This window comes from Cystoisospora suis (genome assembly GCF_002600585.1).
Source record: "Cystoisospora suis strain Wien I chromosome Unknown contig_230, whole genome shotgun sequence".
Taxonomy (NCBI): Eukaryota; Apicomplexa; class Conoidasida; order Eucoccidiorida; family Sarcocystidae; genus Cystoisospora; species Cystoisospora suis.
This window is the reverse complement of record NW_027153032.1, coordinates 26,871-47,762: the sequence shown is the minus strand read 5'-3', so window position 1 is coordinate 47,762 and position 20,892 is coordinate 26,871. Positions and strand designations below refer to the sequence as shown.

Below are 20,892 nucleotides of genomic sequence, written 5' to 3'. Positions count from 1 at the left end.
GAAGAAGGCAATTCAGCTTGTGGTATCGAAAGAGAAGAGATTTCACAGCCAAACTCAGTCGATCAAGAGAGATCAAGACGAATCTATCTGAGGTGTATATACACCTTCATACAACTTTACTGGGCATCCCACCTCCTATTATCACTTCTGTTCTTCCTTCTCCCTATAGTCTTCCTTTAGATTCTCTTCTCTTCAATCCATCCATAAATCACACGCATCTTCGCTTTCCTCGTCCAGGGGGGGAGCCTCCTCTTCTTCTTAGGCAGATTTTCCTGCATGTTCCTTTAAGCCGAAGAGAGCAACGATGGCTAGATGAATTGCATTCTCTCCTAAGAAAATCCTTCTTCATCTCTTCTCTCTTCAAGAAATCGAAGAAGAAGAAGAGACACCCCCAGCATGTGCTTCTCAAGAAAAGCGACCGGGATTCTCTGTCTCAAGGAAATGCAGTTCACGGACATGACGAAGATTCTTCTTCTGCTTCGTCTTTTCGTCGACCTCGTGCCACTTCACAAGATGGCTCTTCGAGACCCACTCCCCACACTCTCCCTTCAGGGGGTGTACATACACCTGAAGATCGAGAGGGAATGGCGAACAGACAAGAAGATGATAAAGAAAGAGAAGAGAGGAAAGAAGAAGGTAGACTTGAACGGCAGAAGCAGCAGGGAGAGGGAGGAGATTTCATGGGGAAGAGTCAAGAGAGCGTAGGAGGGGAAGGCCATGATCTTCTTTCAAATCCGAATTCTTTATCTCCTTCTCCTTCTTCTCTCCCTCTGGATGAGACAGCTTCTCATCCTTCCAACGACGTTCTCTTCATCTCCCCGCAGCATTATCCTTCTTTTCAGACTTCTTCTCTTCCTTTCTTTCCTCATGATCTTCCTCCTGCGGGGGACCAAGATGACAGCGACCTCGACGAAATTTTAAAGCGAAAGTTGTCTCTCTCTGCTGGCTCGAAAAAGACGAAAGAAGAAGGAGACATCGCGAAGCAAGAACTAACGGGTCATGGAAGCGGGGGAGGGGGTGGAGGGTTCTCTTCTCTCTTGCGCTCCTCCTCCTCCTCCTCTTCTTCTTCTTCTGCAGGAGACTCTTCTTCAAGTCACTCTGTGAGGAGAAAGATCAGTCTTTCTCAACCTTACTCTCTCTTCTCGCATCCCTTCCATTCTACAAGCAAACATCTAGGAGGAAGTTTAGACGGGGATGAAGAGGAGGAGGAAGAAGAAGAAGGTAAAGAAGAAGAAGAAGAGAATCGTAGTAATTTGCCTCCCTATCCTTTTTATCTCGAGCCTGTTCTTCTACGAGTTCTCTGGCTTATGTTCAGAAGCTCCCCTCGCAAATTCCCACCTCCTTCTCCAGCAGATCTTTCCTCTTCCTCTTCTTCTTCTTTTTCTTCTTCTTCATCTCGGCGTACAACGGCTTCCACAGCTATAGGAGGAGGGATGGAGGATCTGAAGAAGATATCCCTTTCCCCTGTTCCCCACATGAGAGAAGGACAAGAAAGAGAAGAAGATGACGATAATGCTTTCCTTCTTCATGATCGTCAGTCTTCTTCCTCTTCTATGAGAAAGATGTCTGTGAAAGAAGAGATGGAAGAAGCGCGAGAATTGGCCCAAGAAGCCTTGAAACATTTATACAAAATGATAGAATTCCGTGAGAAGATGTATCCTCTCTCGGATAAAGATCCTTTCATCTGGGAAGATGTGCATAAGGGCATTTTGTATTGGTGTGGTAGAGACATTGCAATGCGTCCAATTCTCATTTTAAATCTTTCACGATTAGATTCTTCTCTTTTGAACGATCTTCAGCGCTTCATTAGGCTTCTTCTCTTCGTTTTCGAATATGGATTAAGATATCTTATGGTCCCTGGGAAGATTGAGACATGCGTGGTCATCCTTGACCTGCGAGATGTCTCTCTATGGAAGCTCCCCTATCACTGTCTCCAGCAACTCGTTCAGACCCTTACTCTTCACTATCCTTTTCGCTTAAGACGCATGTTTATTCTCCATAATTCCCTCCTCGTTCATAGCCTCTGGAACTTAGCGAAAGGATTTCTCACGGATGTGCAACAAGCCAAGATGATCTCTCTCAAAGTCGAAAGTTCCTTTGATCAAGCTTATGTCCCTAAATCGACGGGGAAGGAAGGAAAGAAAGAAGAGAGAGGACAAGAAGAGGATGAAGAGAGAAGAGAAGGAGAAAGGATGATGAAAGAAATGAAGACAAATAAAAGCTTCCACGTTTTAGCCGAGCACTTGCATAAGCTCGTTCCTCCATCCCAACTGGAGAGAAAGTATGGAGGGCTAAGAAGGAATGTGGAAAGGCATTTCTATCCTTTCCCTATAGCCAAGCCCCAGCCTCTTGTGAGACGAGTCAGGGCAGCACCTTCTACGGGAGCGGCGAGGAGACAAAATGAGGAAGGCAACTACTTCCACGACAATGCACGCATGCAAGTAGGTCCAAGGGAGATCTTAGGGAGAAAGAGATAGATCAACGGGGAGAAGAAAGAAGGAGGCATGGAAGGAAAATGAAGAAGAAGGAAATACAAACAAAGAAGAAGAAGAGGATCAGTTTAGGGTTTTCTTTTGTCCTTTGTATGTGTAGAAGTGGGGAAGGTACATACAGAGATAGAGGCATACACGCGGAACTGATCGATATACATGTATATATGTATGTAGATACAGATAGGTAGAGTGAGACAGCCGTATTTGTTTGGATTCTTACATATATATATATATGTATATAATGCAGAGGATACACTTGTTGTGTATAGAGCTACACATGTACTACTACTCATCTTCCGTATATACCTCCACATATGTGCGTATATATATATATATATATATGTATGTATACATGGATATATATATTTCTATCTATACAGGTAGTTATTCCCCGTGATATGGGGATGTGTGATGATGATGATGCCTGCATTTCTCACGCTTTCTTTCTTTCTCACTTTTTCTTTTATCTTTTTCTTTTTAACCCTTGTGGCTGTGTATATTGATTGCCGACTAGACTTCTTCTTGTGCTTTGGTGGAAAATATCTCTCAGCAGCAGCAGCAACAGGAAGAGGAGGAGGAGACGACGACGACGAGTGGCGCGGAGGCTGCGGCTGTCCTGCCTGAATGCTGGAAGGTAACCCCCCCCCACGCTTGCTTCTCTCACTTCTCTCACTTCTCTTCTCTTCTTGTCTCATTTGTCTCACTTCTGTACTTACATGTTTAACGTAGATTTGATAGCTTCATTCTTCTTCATCTTCTTCTTTAACACCCCACCTAAACAGACAGATACACAGACACTCTCGCTATGTGTACATGTGTACACATACATACATACTCATATACATACAAATGTCTGAATATACATATATATATCTATATACATATACATATATATATCTATATCTATATACATATACATATATATATATCTATAAGCAAATAAGGTTGTTTCCTCATCAGTTGGTGTTTGTGTATGTATGTGCATATATGTATATGTATGTATGTGTATGTATGTATGCACATATATAATATATATATATATGTATATAGACGTGGATGTAGAGGATGATAGAGAGATTGCTAGGACTTCGTTCTCCGATACTCTTCAAGTTTCTGAAGATCCTTTCTTTCCCTTCTTGCTTCATCTTTTTCTTCATCTTTCTTTCTTCATCTTTCTTTTTCTTTTTGTTCGTAGGCGTGTGATTTGTTGACGTCATTTGGAGTGGTGTGGGAGGGGGAGTGTCGATTGCCCGTCCAGTGGAACTGCCCCATAGCAGCATCGATTCTCCGGGCACAATCGAAGTGCTCCCACAGTCCTTCTCCTCCTCTTGACTCGACTGAAGAAGTCCATAGGAAGAATCTTTCCACGCAAACTTCCCTTGACGACAAGAAGAAGAAGAAAGAAGAAGATGAAGATATGGAGAAGTTCGCGTCTTTTTCTTCTTGTAAAGATGAGGCAGAATCTTGAAAGGAAAAAAGATGGAGAGAGATGAGGGGACCACATGAAGAAGAAAGGAGAGAGTCGTAATAGTAAGACAAAGAAGATCAAGAAGAAGAGAAAGAAGAAAAGGAAGAGAAGAAGAAAGAAAGAGAATAGAAAAGCAGAAGACATAGGCCAGGGGAGCGTTTCTCTTTGCGTGTTTGTTTCTTATCTATCTCTTCTTTCTTTTGATCTTCGTCTTGTCCGGGTGAGGGAGATCGACATCTCAACAGATCTAGAGGCCTACATACCCATATACCCATCACACATACGTATAGGGATGCATACATCTATACGGACATTCACATGTGTATACAGATATACACGTATACATATATATGTACATGCATACGTGTATGTTTATACATATAGATGTGTATGCTGTCGACTAGGTATTATGTATACAGGAAGTTTGTATGGGGATGCAGGTGCCTGTATATAGATACACATGCGTATACATGTGTGTAGGAATATGTATGTATCTATATGTATGACTATATGCATGTGTATGGGTATTGTAGCTGGCGGTGTATCAGGCAGGAGAAGAAGAATGATGACCCGCTTCATGGAAGAAAAGAAGTGGAAAGAAGAGAAAAGAAAGAAAAAGAAGAAGAAGAAGAGTGAGAAGAATACAAACCATTTTCTTTTTAGAATCTTTCTGTTCTCCTTCTTCTTCTCCTCTTTCTCTGCTCTTGTTGCTTGATGTACATGTCACATCTTGCAAAAAAGAAGAAGAAGGAGAGCCATCGAGCCATTTTCTTCTTCTTCTTCTTTCTGTCCTTCTTATCTTCTTGGATTGGATCATCTCTCTGCTTCCCCAAGAAGAAAGTTCATGTCCTTACGCGATGAGAAGGAAAGATCCTTTTTCTTTTTCTTTCCTTCTCTTTCTTTCTTTTTCTTCATAGCTCTCCTTTTCGATAAGCAGTTCTTTGTTTGATTAGGGATAGATTTCATACATATGTCACGTGTGTATCACCCGGAGATTTATGTATTTTTATGCAGGTGTCTTCATGTCTATAAGCCTATCTCTTCTTATGGATATAGACAGATGTGTATATCTTTTCACATGTATCTAGCTAGGTCCCTATGAAGATGTCTATATAGAGGTCTTTCTCTCTCTCTTTTTCTCTATGTTTGTCTCTATCGGTCATACCACATACACCCCGCCGCATCGAGCCGTTTTTCTTCTTCTCTGTCTGTTCCTTCTTCTTCTTCCTTTTCTTCTTCCTTTTATGATCCTAAGTATAGGCTGAATAGCCCAACTGATTGACTTTTAGGATGAAAAGAAGAAGAAGAAGTAGAGTTGCAGCAACTGTTGCTTGGACTGTTAGGAGGAGGAGGAGGTGCATGCTCCGTCTTTCTCTTCTCTTTCTTCTTCTTTGTCTTTTTCTCGTATGAGCAATGTGGGTGAAGAAGATAAGGCAGCAGAAGAAGACGAAGATTATGTCTCTTTGCTTGCTCGTTTGCGTGGTAGATGTCTGTCTCTGTCTCTCTAGGGGGGCTTGTAGCTGTCTATAGGTTTCGATGACCAAGGAGAGAAAGAGAAGAAGAAGAATAGAGGAGTAGAGTAGGAGTACGGGTGATCGGAGAAGAGCCTTCGATGCCCAACAGAAGTGCCTGTAGAGACAGAAAGAGAGGGAGAGAGAGAGATGAATGAAAACAAAGAAGAAAGAAAAGAAGAAGAAGAAAGTAATTTGTGTATTGCATACAGAGATGGCTGGTAGAAATAGGAAGAATGAGTAGGACCAGCATGCATGCCTTCGTTTGTCTCTTGTCGCTTTGTAGAATGAAAGAGAAAAGAAGAAGAAGAGGTAGGAGAATTCTGTACAGCAGAATAATTCTTTTTTCTTTCTTGTCTTTCTTCTCGTCGGGGGTGTGGATTTCCATCCGCTCTCGGGCTTGAAAGGATAGGAGAGATCTAGTGTAGTTCTAATAAGGATAATGAAGAAGACGAAGAGGAAAAGAAGAGGAAAAGTTCCTTTTCTGAGGCTCTTATCTTCTTTCTTTTGGATCTGTTCCTCCCCTCAAGCACCTTCTTCTCTTCTTCATCTGTGTCATTTCTTCTTTCTCTTCTCCTTCTTCTGTCTCTTCTTCCTCTTCTTTTTGTTACGCAATTATCGACGTAGAGTGAAGAGGAAGAAGATAGAGTTGTGGGAAGAAGGAGCAGTTTCTCTTTCTTTTTCATATCTGAAGAGAGAAGAAGAAGAAGAAAGGAAGAAGAAGATAGATTGTACTAAAGGGTGTTATGGACAGCCGATGGATTTTGAAGAATGATGGAGATGTAGTTCGGGTGTATGTACACCTCATATTTCTATGTTGTTTGTTGTTGTCGAGAGGAAGAAGAAGAAATGTTTTTTCTTTCTTTTTCTTTCTTTGTGTATGTATGGACATTTCATTCTTTCTTTCATCTTCTTTTTCTTCTTTGTTGGTGCGTCTTCTCTTGTATTTCTTTCGGGAATTTTTGCTTTTCTTCGTACGAGATTCTTTACAGAAGGAGATCACCCCTTGTGTCTGTCTTGTAGCGCAGACAGGTAGTTCATCTTCATTCTTCTTCTTTTTGTCTTTGAAGAAGATGACGGAGAGAAAGAAGAATTGGATCGAGAACGTTCTTCTTTTCTTTTTGAACTCCTTCTCCTCATCCGTCTTGTTTACGTTGATCTTACTTGTCGTTTTGATCGATCTGTTTTGTGTATGAGAAGTCCGTTTCTTTCTTTCTTTCTTTCCGACTTGTAAAGAAAGATAGAAGATAGAAGAACTAGAAGAGAGCTAGATCTACATAGACAGGTAATAAATGAAGAAAGAAAGAAAGAAAGAAGAGATGAAAGAAAGAGAGAAAAGAAGGAGGTCTGTCTCCGTCTCGGTCTGTTGAATGAAGATGCTTTCGAAATAACGTAGAGGAAAAGAAGAGAGAAAAAGTCGCATGGTGCCTGTCTCTCTTCTTTCTTTCTTTCTTTTTCTCTCTCTTTCTCTTGGCGGAAGGAGAGAAAGATCAGAGGAGAACAGGTGTCTCCACGAAATGAGAGAGAAAGAGAGACATAGCAGAGACAACACACCCCCCCCCTACACTTCATTATCTTTCTTCTCTCTCTCACTCTCTTTTTCGGAAGAAGAAAAAGTCACTTCTACTCTCATATACAAAGGCCACCCCGCCTGCTCCTACGTCCTATCTATTCATCGAAACATAGCAAATACATACGTGCAACATAATTATACTATGCACATATCTATCTATATATCTATTTATATAGAGAGAGAGATAATAGACTCAAGCATGTGTTTGTATTTCATCTGTTCGTCCTATTGGATGTATAGAGGTGTATACAAGCAGCAGTCTAATGTAGGAATGTGTGTATGCACTGAGGAGTCGGCAGGGCGACTTCGGGGGGGAGAGGGAGAATCGAGAGAAGAGAGAGAGACAGCAGATTCATAATCGCACTCACATATATATATATATATGGCTATGAGACCGTATATGCAGAAGTATGTATAGAGATTGCATGGGTAGGGGCATGTATGTATCTTGTATGGTAGACAGTATATATATGTGTGGATGTGTTTCTTGTAGATCCATTGATGCCTGAGTAGCATATCTCTCTGTGGATACATATACGTTGAGAGATACCTTGGTAGACATGCATGTATTGAAGAGACATATACATGTAGAGATGTATATTTATTGATGTATGTATAGCGTGCACGTGTGTGTATACGTCTTTGTTGTGGTGCCTGGTAGACCTATGGAGGGGATGCCTAGTGAGTTGAAGCAATTTAAATTCCTACTACCGAAGGGAGGTGTCTCTTTCTTAAGGTGAATCAAAGATAAAGAGACAGATAAATACTTCAGTCGTGAAAGGGACGTAGAGCTAGAGTCAAGAAGAGAGAGAGAGAAAGAAAGAAGGAAAAAGCACTTTCTCACACAAGACGTTTCGGCACTTTCTCTCAATATGTTTAAGCATGGCAGTAAGATTGACATATCGATACTACACAGTCGACTTGCTTCTTTCTCTTCCTCTTCTCCTTACTGTTTCTTTCTCTCTTCCGTGTAAAAGAGCTGACACTTTTTCGCTATCGATCTTTCCTTTTTCTTCTCCTCTTGTTTTCTTTCTTTCTTTCTGGCTGGTAGTGTGTTTGATATGCTTGTTCCTCGAATGCGTTCTGACCTATTAATGAGAGAGTCAAGAAGGAATAAGAAGAAACTCACGGAGGGAGGGTCTTTTTCCTTCTCTCTTCACGAAGAATGGATGTGTCTGTATAGGAGCGGTGCATGTACCTATCTGTAGAGGTGTGTATGTACACCTGTCGGATGGGTGGCCGTGGCCTGTATATCCCCCCTCTCCTGAATTCTCTCCTGAGAGAGTAGAGTCGTCCTTCTCCTCTGTCATACAGCCACAAGCAAACAGCCAAGCCCCTCTTCTTTCACCTTTCACTCCCACTTACAGTTGTATCTAATTCCCATACACACATACATAGCTACATACGTATCTATGCACAGATATACATATGCATATATATATATATATATATATGCACATGTATATCTGTATGATATTCGGGTACATGTGTATATACATACAAAGAGACATTCTTACATGTATTGTAAATGCACGTAGGAATCTACTTATCTGTATGAACGTCTACATATATATATATATACATATGTCAATGAGGATCTATGTATGTATGCATGTATGAGTCTACTTATCTGTCTAACTGAGCTGTCCTTCTTCCTGAACGCTACTACAATACCCCATTCTCTTTTTTCCTTCTCTCTTGCCTTTTTTTCTTTTCACCTCTTCTTTCCTTTGCTTTCCTTTCCTTTCCTTTTCTCTTCTTGTAGATTCGAGTCGTGTAGGCATGTTAGAGGTGGCTCGAAATCTCTTAGAAGGACGAGCAGGGAGACAGAAAGCAGTCATGCTCCTCCCAGATGATAAAGAAGGAGAGGGAGAAGACAAGTCTTTGGCGCAGAGAGAGAAAGGAATGAAATACGAACAGATACCGACCTCTCTGTTGATATGGAGTATCGGGTTGATGTCCGTTCACCCCGATCCCGATCTTTCTCCTTTCATTAAACAAGGAACGGGGGAATTCCTCAATGAAAATGGAAGAATCGAACCTCCAAGAATGGTATGTATCCGTGAACTGTTTCAAATATATATATATATATATATATATGTAAGTATCTATGTATGTATGCATGTATGAATATGTATACGGATGTATATGTAGAAGGTATGTATATGCACGTATATGTGAAGATGTATGTATGGATGCATGAATGTGTATGTGTATGTAGTAGGCATGTACGCTCTCGGTTCGACAGTAGGTGGTAGGAGGAGGAGAGAAATGCCTGTCTTAGGCGGAATGTCATGATGCGCCTTGGTAATGTGAAGTTCTCCTACGCGAGAGAAAGAAAGAAAGAATGTCGAGAGAAGGAAACCGATGCACAGTGAATATGAGAGAAGCAGCCAAGTGTATCTAAATTGAAGGATATATATATATATATCTCGCTTTCTTGCTTTTTTTCTTCATTAAACAGAGATACGCTCTTCTTTCCTCTCTGTTTGTGCTTTCCTCTCTCTAGATCTCTTGGAATGAGGATAATTCTTCTTCTTCTTCTTCTCCTTCTTCTTCTTCTTCTCTTGGTCGTCGTTTGGGAGGTTTGTATGCAAGTGGCTGGGTCCGGCGTGGGGCTCATGGAGTGATAGCAAGTAACATTATGGATGCAAGGGAAACTGTCGTTCAACTCCTCACAGATCTAGATCACTTTTCTCACGATCTTTCTTCTTCTTCTTCATCTACTTTATCTCCTCTAGGTCTCGATAAAGACATAGCTGTAGGATCAGGAGCAGTAGTAGGAGAAGGACGAGAGAGGGCTCCTCTTTTCTTACGTCATTCTCCCGTCGCGTCTCCTCATTCAACACCTTCTATGTCTCGTCAGTCAATGGGATCTTCTTTCTCCTCGTCTCCCCCTGAGAAGAATCCTCTCTCTTCTTCTTCTTCCTGTAATAGGGGGTTTGATCAGCCGAAAGATAGAAGTTTAGATGTCTTGTTGGAGTCACGGGGTGTACGTACAGTGTCGTTCAGTGACTGGAGAAAGATCGAGAAAGTTGAAAAGGAGAGAGGAGAGAAAGAAGGAAAAGTTGCTGAAAAGATCGATTCTGTTGAAGAAATGTTAAGCATCGTTGAGAGACAGTCTTGAAGGGAGAAAAAAGATAAAAGGAAGAAGAAGAAGAAAAAGGAACAGCAAGTAAATAGACAAATGGATAGATGAAAAGATAGATTCTACATATAGAGTTTATGGATAGGGAGATAGATGCAGATTCATAGATGATAGGTAAGTGTCTTGTAAGACGACTTGTATTTGATAGAGAAGTGAGGGTATGCAAAGCAGTAGGAGAAAAGTTGTCTCTACTTAAGTGACGTGCATGCAGACATTTCTTAATAAGGAGAAGAAGGAGAAAGATAGCAAGGAGAAAGAAAAGAGATAGAGAGACGGCGGGAGACCTCTCTCAACAGTTGGTTTGACCTCTTCTTTTTCTTCTTGAGAGAGAGAACCCCGTGAGTATGACGGACTGTGTGTATCTTCACTTTAAAGGATTTGTAAAACGAGATGCATAGAGATACCTCATTCTATACATGTATATATATACATATATATATATATACATAGGCCCCGACCGAGGAGATATAAGTGTGTATATGCTCCTTATCCTCTTGACTGGCATTTGACTTTTTAAGAGGAGCGAAAGAAAGGCTCGTTGTCTTCTTCTTCTTCTAGTTGCTCTTGAACGCCCCTCTCTCTCTCTCTTTTTCCCTCCCTCTCTATTCTTCTTCTCCTTTTGTGCCAGTGCATATCTACGTATGTATGTATTGATCTATCTTTATCTATCCTTAATGCATGTCTCTCTGCCTCCTTGTGTGTATGTAAGGCTGTCAGAGAAGAAGACTCGAGATTCCTTTCTCTTCTGCTTTGTGTTTTGATCGTTTCAGTTTAGGGGGGGTTCTTCTCAAGTGGGGGGGCTGCATGCGTCAGGACAGACAGGTTTGAAGGGAGAGAATAAGAAATAGCGAGAATGAAGCTACGCAGAAAAAGCATGCAGGCTTTCTTCTCACTCCTTTCTTTCTTTCTCTCTCACTCTTTCTTTCTTTCTTTTCTTGGTAAAGTGAGACAAGTAAATGCTAAACAGATGAAATCTCTTAGATTGGCGAAGGCGATCATGAGATAAAGAAGAAGATGAAGAAGATGAACTTCTTCCTAAACAGGGCCAGGTGGTGACTGCCGGAGTAAACACGCTAAGGGTAGTCGTGATTAAAAGAATACGAAGAATAGGAGCAGGAGGAGGAGGAGTAGTCATAATGGAAGCATAGATAGACAGATAGATAGGTAGATTGAATAGATATAGATATATATATAGATAGATAGATCGATTAGGGTGACAAATCAGATAGATAGTCGGGGAGTAATAAGGGAGGAGTGATTTGACTGCTTGTCCAAATGTGCCTTCTTTCTTCCTTTCGCCTCTTCTTCTTGTTGTGGTTCGGGAGAGGAGATGAGCTAAACCTTTAGCTATGATGACTCTTCACTATCAATTTGAAGTATTTAGAGATATGGATTATATGCTAAGTTCTATTGAAGGAGGAGAAAAAGACTCATTTGCCCTTCTGTGCTGGGGTGTACGTACACCTCAACAAGTAGCGACGATGTATGTCGAGAACTTTCACTTTCTTCTTCCCTCTTTTTTCTCGTCCTTGAAAGCACAGGCCACTTTCTCTACGAGTTTTGTGTTCTCTTACCAACATTAAGAGACTCTTCTGATGAACTCGACTTTCTATGATTAGATACGTAGATAGTCAGACAGAGAGAGAGAGAGGGCAACTGCTGTAAGCGACTGACTCTGAAGGGACCGATGGAGAGTGTGTGTCTCGAGATAAAACTCTTAAGATCTCGAGACAAAAAGTTCAGAGAGATACACCACGTGAGGCATAAAAATACAGATAGACTCTCCCTCTCTCTCTCTTGTCTCACTATCTGTATGTATGAATATCTATGTGTACAGGTATGTATGTATGGATATGTATGTGTACAGGTATGCATATACGTGACTATATATATATATATATATGTGCATGTATGAATAGGTATATGAGAAGGTATAATTGGAGACTGATGAGCGGGGCTTGTTCTCGTGTGTATTTGCGAAAGGAAGTGGGGAGAGAGAGATTTCAGAGAAAGCCAAGACTGAGAGAAGACGAAGAAGATAGATCACTTGCTGATAAAGGAAAGTAAATACGTTACCCCTGGTCCGAAGGAGATATGGAAAAGAGATGAGATACAAGGAGAGAGGGTGAAAAAGAAAGAAAAAGAAAGGGAGAGAGAGAAAAGAGATTGCATGCGGGTGCATGCAGTCATTTGATAGGAGAAAATTCTATGAAAAGAAGAAGAAGTGTCAATACCGATTTCAAACCTCTTCTAATTCCGGAGGAGTGAGACAGAGTAATGAGAGATCACCCACTTGTTCCTCTCTCTCGTCTTTCTTTGTATCTTCTTCTCCTTCTTTATATGAAGGATGTCTTGAGAAAAAGCATATATGTGTTGCATGCACTGATTTAACGAGGAAGAGAAAGCTCCTTAAGACGTTGTGTGTATGTGACTGAATGTGAAGACGTTAGTAAAGAGAAAAGAAAAGAAAGGAAACAAGATGAGGAAGTGGCACCTCCTGCTTTTACTTATGTAGTCATCTATCTATCTATAATCTATCTTTAATCTATCTTATCCATCTTTAATCTGTCTATCTATCTTTGATCTATCTGACTGTATGTACAGTGTGTGTATTAGTATGTCTTTTCCAACTCTGTGGGTGGAATCGATTTGAATATTACCAAGGGGGCCTGCATGTTTCTTGCTTTCTCTCTTGATGGAAAGAAACTTCACAAAATCTCTCCTTTTCCTGTTTTCCCTCCTCGCTTCTCTTTTTCTCAGTTTAAATTTCTTGAACATTAAGCAAGAAGTGAAGAGAAAGAGTGTGGGTATGTATGAAGCGAAAGAAAAAGAGAGACAAGAAGAATAAGAAGTGACATACCCAATAGTCGTTGAGGTGTCTGCAGGGGTGCATGTTGGGTGTATATACACCCCGAGCGAGTCATGTCAATGAGAGATTGCATGCACGTTTCTTTTCTTCTACTCCCTAGATCTTTTCAATAAGCCAAACCATTCAATCCTTCTTCACAAAACAAGAAACACGAGACATCCAGAGATAGACTTCTCATATCCTCTGCTTCTTTTCCTTTTCTTTCTTCTCCCTCTATCAGACAATGCATGCATGTAGTGTGTCACGTTTGTTCATGAAGAAAGAAGAGAAAGAAAAAGAAAAAGATTGAAAGGCAAAGGCAAAAAGAAAAGAAGAGAAGATACACCCCCCGTCAAGAGTCAACTTCCTCTTATTACACAAATAGGTGACGCGGGGGTAGTTAAACACGGGCGACCGAGAGAAAGAGAGAGAGGGAGATCGACTGACATTCGATTCATGCATGACCCATCAATTATAGATAGATCATGATAGACAGATGAAAAGATACGGATAGAGAGACATAGAGAGGCTGTTTTGCTTCCTAGTGGAGCATCATGCAGAGGGAAGAATAGATAGATTTTTCTTTAAGATGAGATCGTAGGAGATCCTCGTCTCTATTCTTCAGACATTAGCATAGCCGTGCCAGCGAGAATCCATCGATCTTGTGTATCGTCCATATCCATTCTAAACAAGAGACAAGCAAAAAGGAAAAAATACCGAGCGGAGACGCCTAAGCTTAAGCATGCTGTACAATGTATACACGTCTCTTCGGGCTCCTCCCCCACCCAGGAATGCGTTTCTCTCTATATCTGCATACATGCTTTTTACATGTGCATATGTATGTAAGTATATAGAAATAACTATGAAGATAATTAAATAGATAGATAGATGTATGTACTAAGCTCACTTCAAGACATCTACCAGGGGTGTGGCACGAATGGTGGAGATAAAGAAGAGAACACGGACAGGTTCAACTCCCTTGAGAATGAAACAAAACGTGACAGAACTATCTATCTACCTATACATACCCAAATCTATCTACATACGCATACGTAGACGCAGGAAAGAAGAGAAAATATAGAGCGTCTTGCTTCGTTTGTCGCTCCCCGAGACACATCTCTTACGCCTTCTTCAGGAGCGAAGAAAAAGACAAGAAGTCGAGCCTCCCTGTGTATTACCCATATACATATAGAGATACACATATGCATATATATATGTATATATTGTCAGTAGGTGTTCGTTCGGTCTTCCCCCTTTGACTCTTCTTGGCTGAAGTATCAGAGAGAAAGGAAGAGGAGAAACACTCCTTCTTCTTCTTCTTACTACTACTACTACGACGACGACCTCCACCCCGATTCGTCTTCTTCTTTTTGCCGTTCCTCTACTTGTCTATCGCTTGTTCTCGCTTCGTGTCTTCTTCTTATTCTTAATCTTCTTCTCCTTATTCTTCTCCTCCTCCTTATTCTTCCTCTTCTTAACTTTCTTTTTTCTCTTTCGAATGATCGGATGGACTTGTGTGTGTTTCGACTGAGAGAAGAAGAAACGCTTTGCCTCCCCCTCCCTCCCTCTCGCGGACTGAAGACTTCTCCTACAGATAGATCAAGAGAGAGAGAGAGATACATACATAAAGAAAGAGAGAGATAGAGAGAGATACACAGATTGACATTTAGAGATATAACGATGGATCTGAGTGAGTACGGATAGAGACAGATGAGTAAGCGATAGTTAGAGGTAGATAGATTGAAGATAGATAGATAGATCTTTTCTTCTTCATATGATATGTACGAATGTAGAGATAGTTGAGATATAGATTCAAGATAGATATCTCCTCTCAACTTAAGAGCATGAAAGACTTAGTAGAGAGAGAAAAGAACGGAGAAAGAAGAGGAAAGAAAGAAAGAGTGAAAAAGAGAAGAAGTCGTGTGTATTCTTTCCTTAGGAGGTCGACAGGGAGAGCGAGAACTGGAAAGTGTCTAAAGCCTTGTGTAAAGAAGAAGAAAAAGAAAAGAAAGAGTAAATAAATACATAAATAAATGAATGAAGATAAGAGAGGTGTGTGTGTGAACTTCTTCTCTCTCCATTTAGTCTTGTGGCTCGACAAGGACAACAGTGCTTGACACCCACCAAAAGAAGAAAAAGAAAAGGAGAAGAAGAAAAAGACAAGAAGAAGAAGAAGGTTTGAATTCCCACAAGAAGGGCAAGCATGTAGTTTGTGTGCTTCCCACAGGAGTCTTTGCGACACATAACGCTGAAGACAAGAAAGAAGAAAAGATCTTAAAGATCATAACGAATCGATTGAAATATCTAGGAAAACGAAAGAAAGAAAGAGAGAAAGAGAGAGGGGTTCATTTGATTTGTATGCAGGATGCTTGTTCGTCGTAGTCGATGAGAATGGGCTTGAATCGATCGATAATTCCTTTACGGCGTCTCTCCACATAACCTTCAAATCGATACGAAGGCCTCGATACTCTCAAAGATGTCGATTGTCTCTTCTTCCCTCCCTGTATCAACACACACACATGTGCATATTTGTATGTACATATACATATACATATATACATATTCATACATATTCATACATACATATCCATATATATTCTGATACCTGTATATTCATGCATCATTCATACATCTTCTCTATCATCGTACATGCATACATATCCACAGGCATGCATATTTATTCCTTTATCTATATTCATACACATGCAAATCCCCATACAGTCTACACCCAATGTGCACAGTTACTCTGCAACAGATGGAGACAGATTGACATATATACATATATATATAGAGAGAGAGAGAGACAGGATCGATATGCTAATACATATATAGATACAAGGAGAATAAAGATCGATAAATCCGTATACGCACCATACGTCATACATGCTTATGAATGTACCAAGTATATATATATATATATATATATATAGAGAGAGAGAGAGAGAGAGAGAAGGGGAAGAAGGTATCTTGAATAAAGAAGAAAAGCAACGAAGAAAGAAAACTTGAAGGTCCTTTTGCGAGATTCTAAAAAGAGAAAGAAAGGAGAGAATGAATGAGACAATCCCATCATGATCTTTATAAGGGTGTGTTTGAAGAGAGAGTTAGAAAATTCTCTATCATGCGAAGGACAGAGAGAAGATCGAGAGAGACGCAGCTATCTACCAAAAGGTACGCACCAGCAGCATTAACTACAACTTTACTACTACTACTACGTCCCCTATCCCCTCGCTTTCACTCGCTTTCCTTTCACTTGTATACACTATACATATATATATATATATGTATATACATATATATATGTATATCTCTGTGTATATGGTGATCTAGAGGAGTTCAGAAGTGGAAGTCAGAGCCTGAAAAGAGTGGGAAAGAAATCTATACATACACGTACATATACGTATGTAACGGTATAGTATGTATATACATATCTGTACATATATATATATATATACATAAGGAGATCGGTAAGACCACGTGAAGAGGTCGATTCGATCAACAAGATGGTAAGGGAAGAAAGAGAAATTGATAAAGAGACTGTTAAGCTTTTCTTTCTTTCGTGAATTTCTTTGGCTCTCCATCTCGTTGTCTTTTCTGCTTTTCTTTTGTCCCTTCTTTTCAAAGAGATGTCATCGACTTGTGAGGTGTACATACACTCGGGTTATAGACGTTTTCGAGTTGATAATTTTTGAGGTCGGCAACGGTGAAGAGAACGATTTTATCGCCTGGGAGCACAGCTATCTCTTTGCCTATAAGAATGACGTTCGTATACCAACTATCGCACTGTCCTTCGTACACTGTTCCGAAATGCTTGCCCTACATACAAAGACGATAGAAAGAAAGAAAGAAAGAAGGAAAGGGTAAGAAGTGCAAAGAAACGAGAAGAAAAGACAAAGAAACGATACAGATACATATAGATTTGGATATATATGGATACGTAGATATACATTTGGGTAGAATCTTCATCTGTATATGTATACGGAGATATGAAGATATGCTCTATATCTATATATCTATATATATTTATGTGAGGAGACAGGAGTGGCTGACTAGCCAGAGATCTAGAGAGAGACGGTGAAGATTTGCTAGAATCGATACATAGATAGATGCATACTTCCACAGCCCCCACCCTGTACCGCTATAGAGATAAGAGACAACATAGAGAGATAGATGTAAGATGAATCATATCTAGGAAAGAAAAGAGGAGTTATATCAACCTAGACAAGAAAAAGAAGAGAAAGACATTCCTTCTTTCTTTACTTCTCTTATCTAGAAGACTCTCTTCTTCTTCTTCCTCTCCCACTTCTTCTTGATCGTCATGACGAAACAGCTCATTGCTTAACACGAAAGAAAGAAAGAACAACAAGGAGGAGAAAAAGCGAGAACGCCCTCTCTCTTTTTTCTTTTTTTCTTCTCTCTCTTTTTCTCTCTTCTTTCATTCTTTCTTTCTTTCTCTCTCTTTTCTAATCCTTCTTTTTACTGAGACAAAGAAAGGAGGGGCGACTCGATAGGCATAGAAGATAGCGTGAGATTCTCATTCACCCTTGGCCCGGCATGTCATCTCCGAAACAGGATTCTCTCTGCTAGACACCCGGTGAGGTGTCTGTACACCTGCGAAAGAACGACGGATCTACCTGACTTCATGACTACCTCTCAGGTCTTGCTCTTTCTTCTCCCTTGCTTGGCAACGATGTAGAGAAATGAGAAAGGCAAAGAAAGAGATCTGGTAAGATAGAGAAACACACCTCGGATAGATGAAGAAAAGAAAGAAGTTGCTTCTTTCCGTCAAGAAGAAAAGAAAAGAAGAGGAGACGGACACAAGAGAGAGACATACCGGTCGAATCTCTACATCTAGAGCCGAGAGAAGACCTGCAAATTTCCCTCCACGTGTGACAGTAAATCGAAGCTCTCGATGCTGTGTGAGAATGTGGTGTACATACACCCGAAACAGAAAACAAGAAAAGGAAAGACAAGCACAGAGAAAGGCCATGAAAGAAAGTGTACTTTGCTCTCAATCTCTCTCCTTCTCTAAAGCATTTCTCTCCATATCTTCTACTTGTTCAACAGATAAGCTACGCATCTCTCTACTTATGGATACATCGACATCTATCTATCTATCTACCTCTCTACCTTTAATCTATCTACCTCTCTATCTGTCATCAATCTAGCTATTTGGCTGTCTTTGACCAATCTATCTGTCGATCTACACCTAGGTCTATCTACTTTGTATGAAGTCGCATGCACTGAATATATATATATATATATATATCTGTACACGTGTGTGAGCCGGAGTATGTAAATCTGCATGCATAGGTACCGAGTGTACTTTATATGCTGTATGCACTAAATGGTAGAGAATCTGCTCTACACCTCTATGAACGCACAGGAATGAGAAAGAGAATAAAGAAGTAATTAGAAACAGTAATGCATGAGAAGAAGAAGAAGATAAGAAACGGTTAGAGAAAGAAGAAACAAAAGAAAGAGTAGGTGAGAAAGAAACCGAGTGACTGTATCTTCATGGAGAAAGATTCTTCTCCCTTCTGGCTATTGAAGAATCCTCTGTGACAAAAGTGCATGCATGCACCAAGCTGTTCTGTCGTGAGGAAGATAAGCAATGATAGAAATGCCACTTCACACAGCTTCTCCATCAATTGAACAAGAAGCAAAAGAAGGGGGCAGAAAATGAATAAGAAAAGGAAAAATCTCCAAGTGAAGAAGAAGAAAAGAACGAGAAGAAGCTAGTGCAAGTCTCTTGAACGGAGGGGGGACCGCATGCATGCATGCAGAATAAGAGTCTGATGCATGCGTGCATGATCTACCATACCTGAAGCATTTGATCATGCATTGACTCTTCAAATCGAAGCTCCTCCAACGGAAGTAAATAGTCGCAAAGAAGAAGAGAAGAAAACTGCAGCCCTACCTAAAAGAAAGAAAGAGAGTTAACGAAGGAAAGAGATCTGAGAGCATTGTGTCAGAAGGAGAAGAAGAAGAACAAGGAAGGGTTCATTTTCTTCGCATGTATCTCTATCTCTCCTTAATCTATCCTTAATCTTTCTATCTATCTGTATCTCTCCCCAAAATACAAAGATCTGTATAGGCTCCACGCTTCTCTCTGGAAAAATAAGACTGTGGAATGCGAAGGCACATCTTCTTGACCTTCCCTCCTCGATCATCGGTCTTTCACAGAAGAAGAAGATGAGTAGATAGCTAGCTAGCTAGCTATGGTCATTCTTCTTCTTCTTCTATTGTTTGGAAAAGTGGTCGTTCGAAGAGATACATTCGGTTGCCTTTAAAACGCCACAAGCATCCACCAGCATCCCGAACGTCGTCATGCTCGTCTGTCTATACAGCGCAAATGTATCTATAGATATACATATATGCTTATACATGTAAATAAGTAGGAAGAGGTCTAGATACGTAGGTCCATCAACCTAGATATATGTAAAGGTTTCTCTACGTAAGTATATATCCATACATCTCTACGGATGTATACGGTGTAGAGAGAGTTCTCGATGTATCTCCCCGATCTCTCTCCATCCACTCCTCTACACGAATGACCTATGTGTATCTATCTTTATATTCAGCTTTACAGAAGCGAAGTGTATGCACGGATCTCTAGGCATACATCACCCCTGTCTGTCTGTAGAAGTCGCTACGTGTATGTGTAGACTAAATAGAGAGAAGAGAGGAGAGAGGCCAAATCCGCAAGAGAGACCATCAGGAGAGCTACAAGTAGAAGAATAAGACTGCCTGTAGATTTATCTCTCGTAAGAGGGGAGGGGGATGCTTCTGCGCTTCTTCTCGTGAGAGAACTCACACTCTGAAAGAGCTTCTTGCGAGGAGAGAAAATAGTTCTCTCCGGATGTTCAGCTGCCTAGCACACACAGACAGCAGAGACACTTCATTTTTTCTTTCTCTAAGTGCATGCATGCACCTAGAGATAGAAAGAATTTTGACGGAGACTAGAGTAAAGAAGAGAAAGAAGAAAAAGAAGAAGAAAACGAAAGAGGGAAAGAAGGAAAGAAAAACATCAAGAAGAAAGAAGATGAAGATCGACAAAGAGTAGATAGAGGAGAAGAAAAGAAGCAAGAAGAAGATTCGATAAGACGTGATGGAAAGAATTGGAGTGCATACCCACAACTGTCCCTACCACAGGGAAGAAGAATAGCGAGGAAGGCCTTCTGTCGGACAAGAAGAAGAAGATGAAGAAAAAGAAGGAGAAGACGAAGAGGATTCTCTTCTTCTTCTTATCTTTCAAAACAGCTCTATCACCCCATTCATCTCTACATTCTTATCGTTTTAGACGTGTACAAATCTAGACGTCGTAATCTTCTTCTTCTTCTCTATCACCCCTTTTGTCTCCTCCTCCTCTTCTTCTTCTTCCTCTTCTCCTTTCGCGTCTATCTATCTACTGAGCTATCTATCTCTAGTCCATCTATCTTCAGTCTATATCTTCTTTAATCTCGCGAAGGAACAAAGAAAGAAAGAAAAAGAGAAAGAAAACCTCCCCACATCAACAAGACAGCCAACGAAAGAAAGATACCGAGGAGAAGAAGCTAAGAAGACAGAGGAAGAAAGAAAGAGATAAGAAAGAAAGAAAGAGTGAGAAAGAAAGAGATAAGAAAGAACGAGAGAAAGTGTACCTTATACTTGACATTGTAGGGAGTAGGGAAGGTACATGGAGAGACGCAGGTAGTGGCGGCAGTAGGAATCGAACGCGGACAGTAGCCTAATCTCTCTTGGAGATCTAAATACACATCCGCTGCACCCTCCTGTGACGCAAAATCTCCGAGAATCTCATGAACCACCACATCGTAATAATACGGAAAGGAACACGCAGAAGAAGAAGAAGAAG

The 20,892-nt window shown here is 40.6% G+C and overlaps 5 protein-coding genes across 5 annotated transcripts; 3 read left to right on the top strand and 2 right to left on the bottom strand.

Moving 5' to 3' along the window:
- Window positions 1-17: 17 nt before the first annotated feature.
- On the top strand, window positions 18-7,176 carry CSUI_000613 (cral trio domain-containing protein; the record flags this gene model as incomplete). Its single annotated transcript, XM_068060846.1, has 4 exons — window positions 18-2,441; window positions 3,043-3,126; window positions 3,688-4,180; window positions 5,221-7,176. Coding segments are annotated over 3 exons (2,781 nt in total), but the record flags the coding sequence as incomplete, so codon positions are not given.
- Window positions 7,177-8,809: 1,633 nt separating this feature from the next.
- CSUI_000612 (pyridine nucleotide-disulfide oxidoreductase domain-containing protein) lies at window positions 8,810-11,979 on the top strand. Its single transcript, XM_068060845.1, has 2 exons — window positions 8,810-9,096; window positions 9,554-11,979. Exons 1-2 carry the CDS (start codon window positions 8,827-8,829, stop codon window positions 10,169-10,171), a joined length of 888 nt encoding a protein of 295 aa, XP_067927182.1. The 5' UTR covers window positions 8,810-8,826; the 3' UTR covers window positions 10,172-11,979.
- A 160-nt stretch (window positions 11,980-12,139) lies between these two features.
- On the top strand, window positions 12,140-12,860 carry CSUI_000611 (uncharacterized protein). The gene has a single exon (XM_068060844.1). It carries the CDS (start codon window positions 12,373-12,375, stop codon window positions 12,625-12,627), a length of 255 nt encoding a protein of 84 aa, XP_067927181.1. The 5' UTR covers window positions 12,140-12,372; the 3' UTR covers window positions 12,628-12,860.
- A 320-nt stretch (window positions 12,861-13,180) lies between these two features.
- On the bottom strand, window positions 13,181-13,726 carry CSUI_000610 (uncharacterized protein). The gene has a single exon (XM_068060843.1). It carries the CDS (start codon window positions 13,500-13,502, stop codon window positions 13,278-13,280), a length of 225 nt encoding a protein of 74 aa, XP_067927180.1. The 5' UTR covers window positions 13,503-13,726; the 3' UTR covers window positions 13,181-13,277.
- A 2,266-nt stretch (window positions 13,727-15,992) lies between these two features.
- CSUI_000609 (uncharacterized protein) lies at window positions 15,993-20,889 on the bottom strand (the record flags this gene model as incomplete). Its single annotated transcript, XM_068060842.1, has 5 exons — window positions 15,993-16,853; window positions 17,872-17,952; window positions 18,862-18,957; window positions 19,855-19,911; window positions 20,681-20,889. Coding segments are annotated over 5 exons (639 nt in total), but the record flags the coding sequence as incomplete, so codon positions are not given.
- Window positions 20,890-20,892: the final 3 nt, after the last annotated feature.

Bases quoted from the DNA above. Each gene is read 5' to 3' on its own strand.
- CSUI_000612 (XM_068060845.1), top strand. From the start codon at position 8,827: ATGTTAGAGGTGGCTCGAAATCTCTTAGAAGGACGAGCAGGGAGACAG. The intron at 9,097-9,553 runs GTATGTATCCGT...TCCTCTCTCTAG, and splicing joins GAATCGAACCTCCAAGAATG to ATCTCTTGGAATGAGGATAA.
- CSUI_000611 (XM_068060844.1), top strand. From the start codon at position 12,373: ATGCAGTCATTTGATAGGAGAAAATTCTATGAAAAGAAGAAGAAGTGT.
- CSUI_000610 (XM_068060843.1), bottom strand. From the start codon at position 13,502: ATGCATGAATCGAATGTCAGTCGATCTCCCTCTCTCTCTTTCTCTCGG.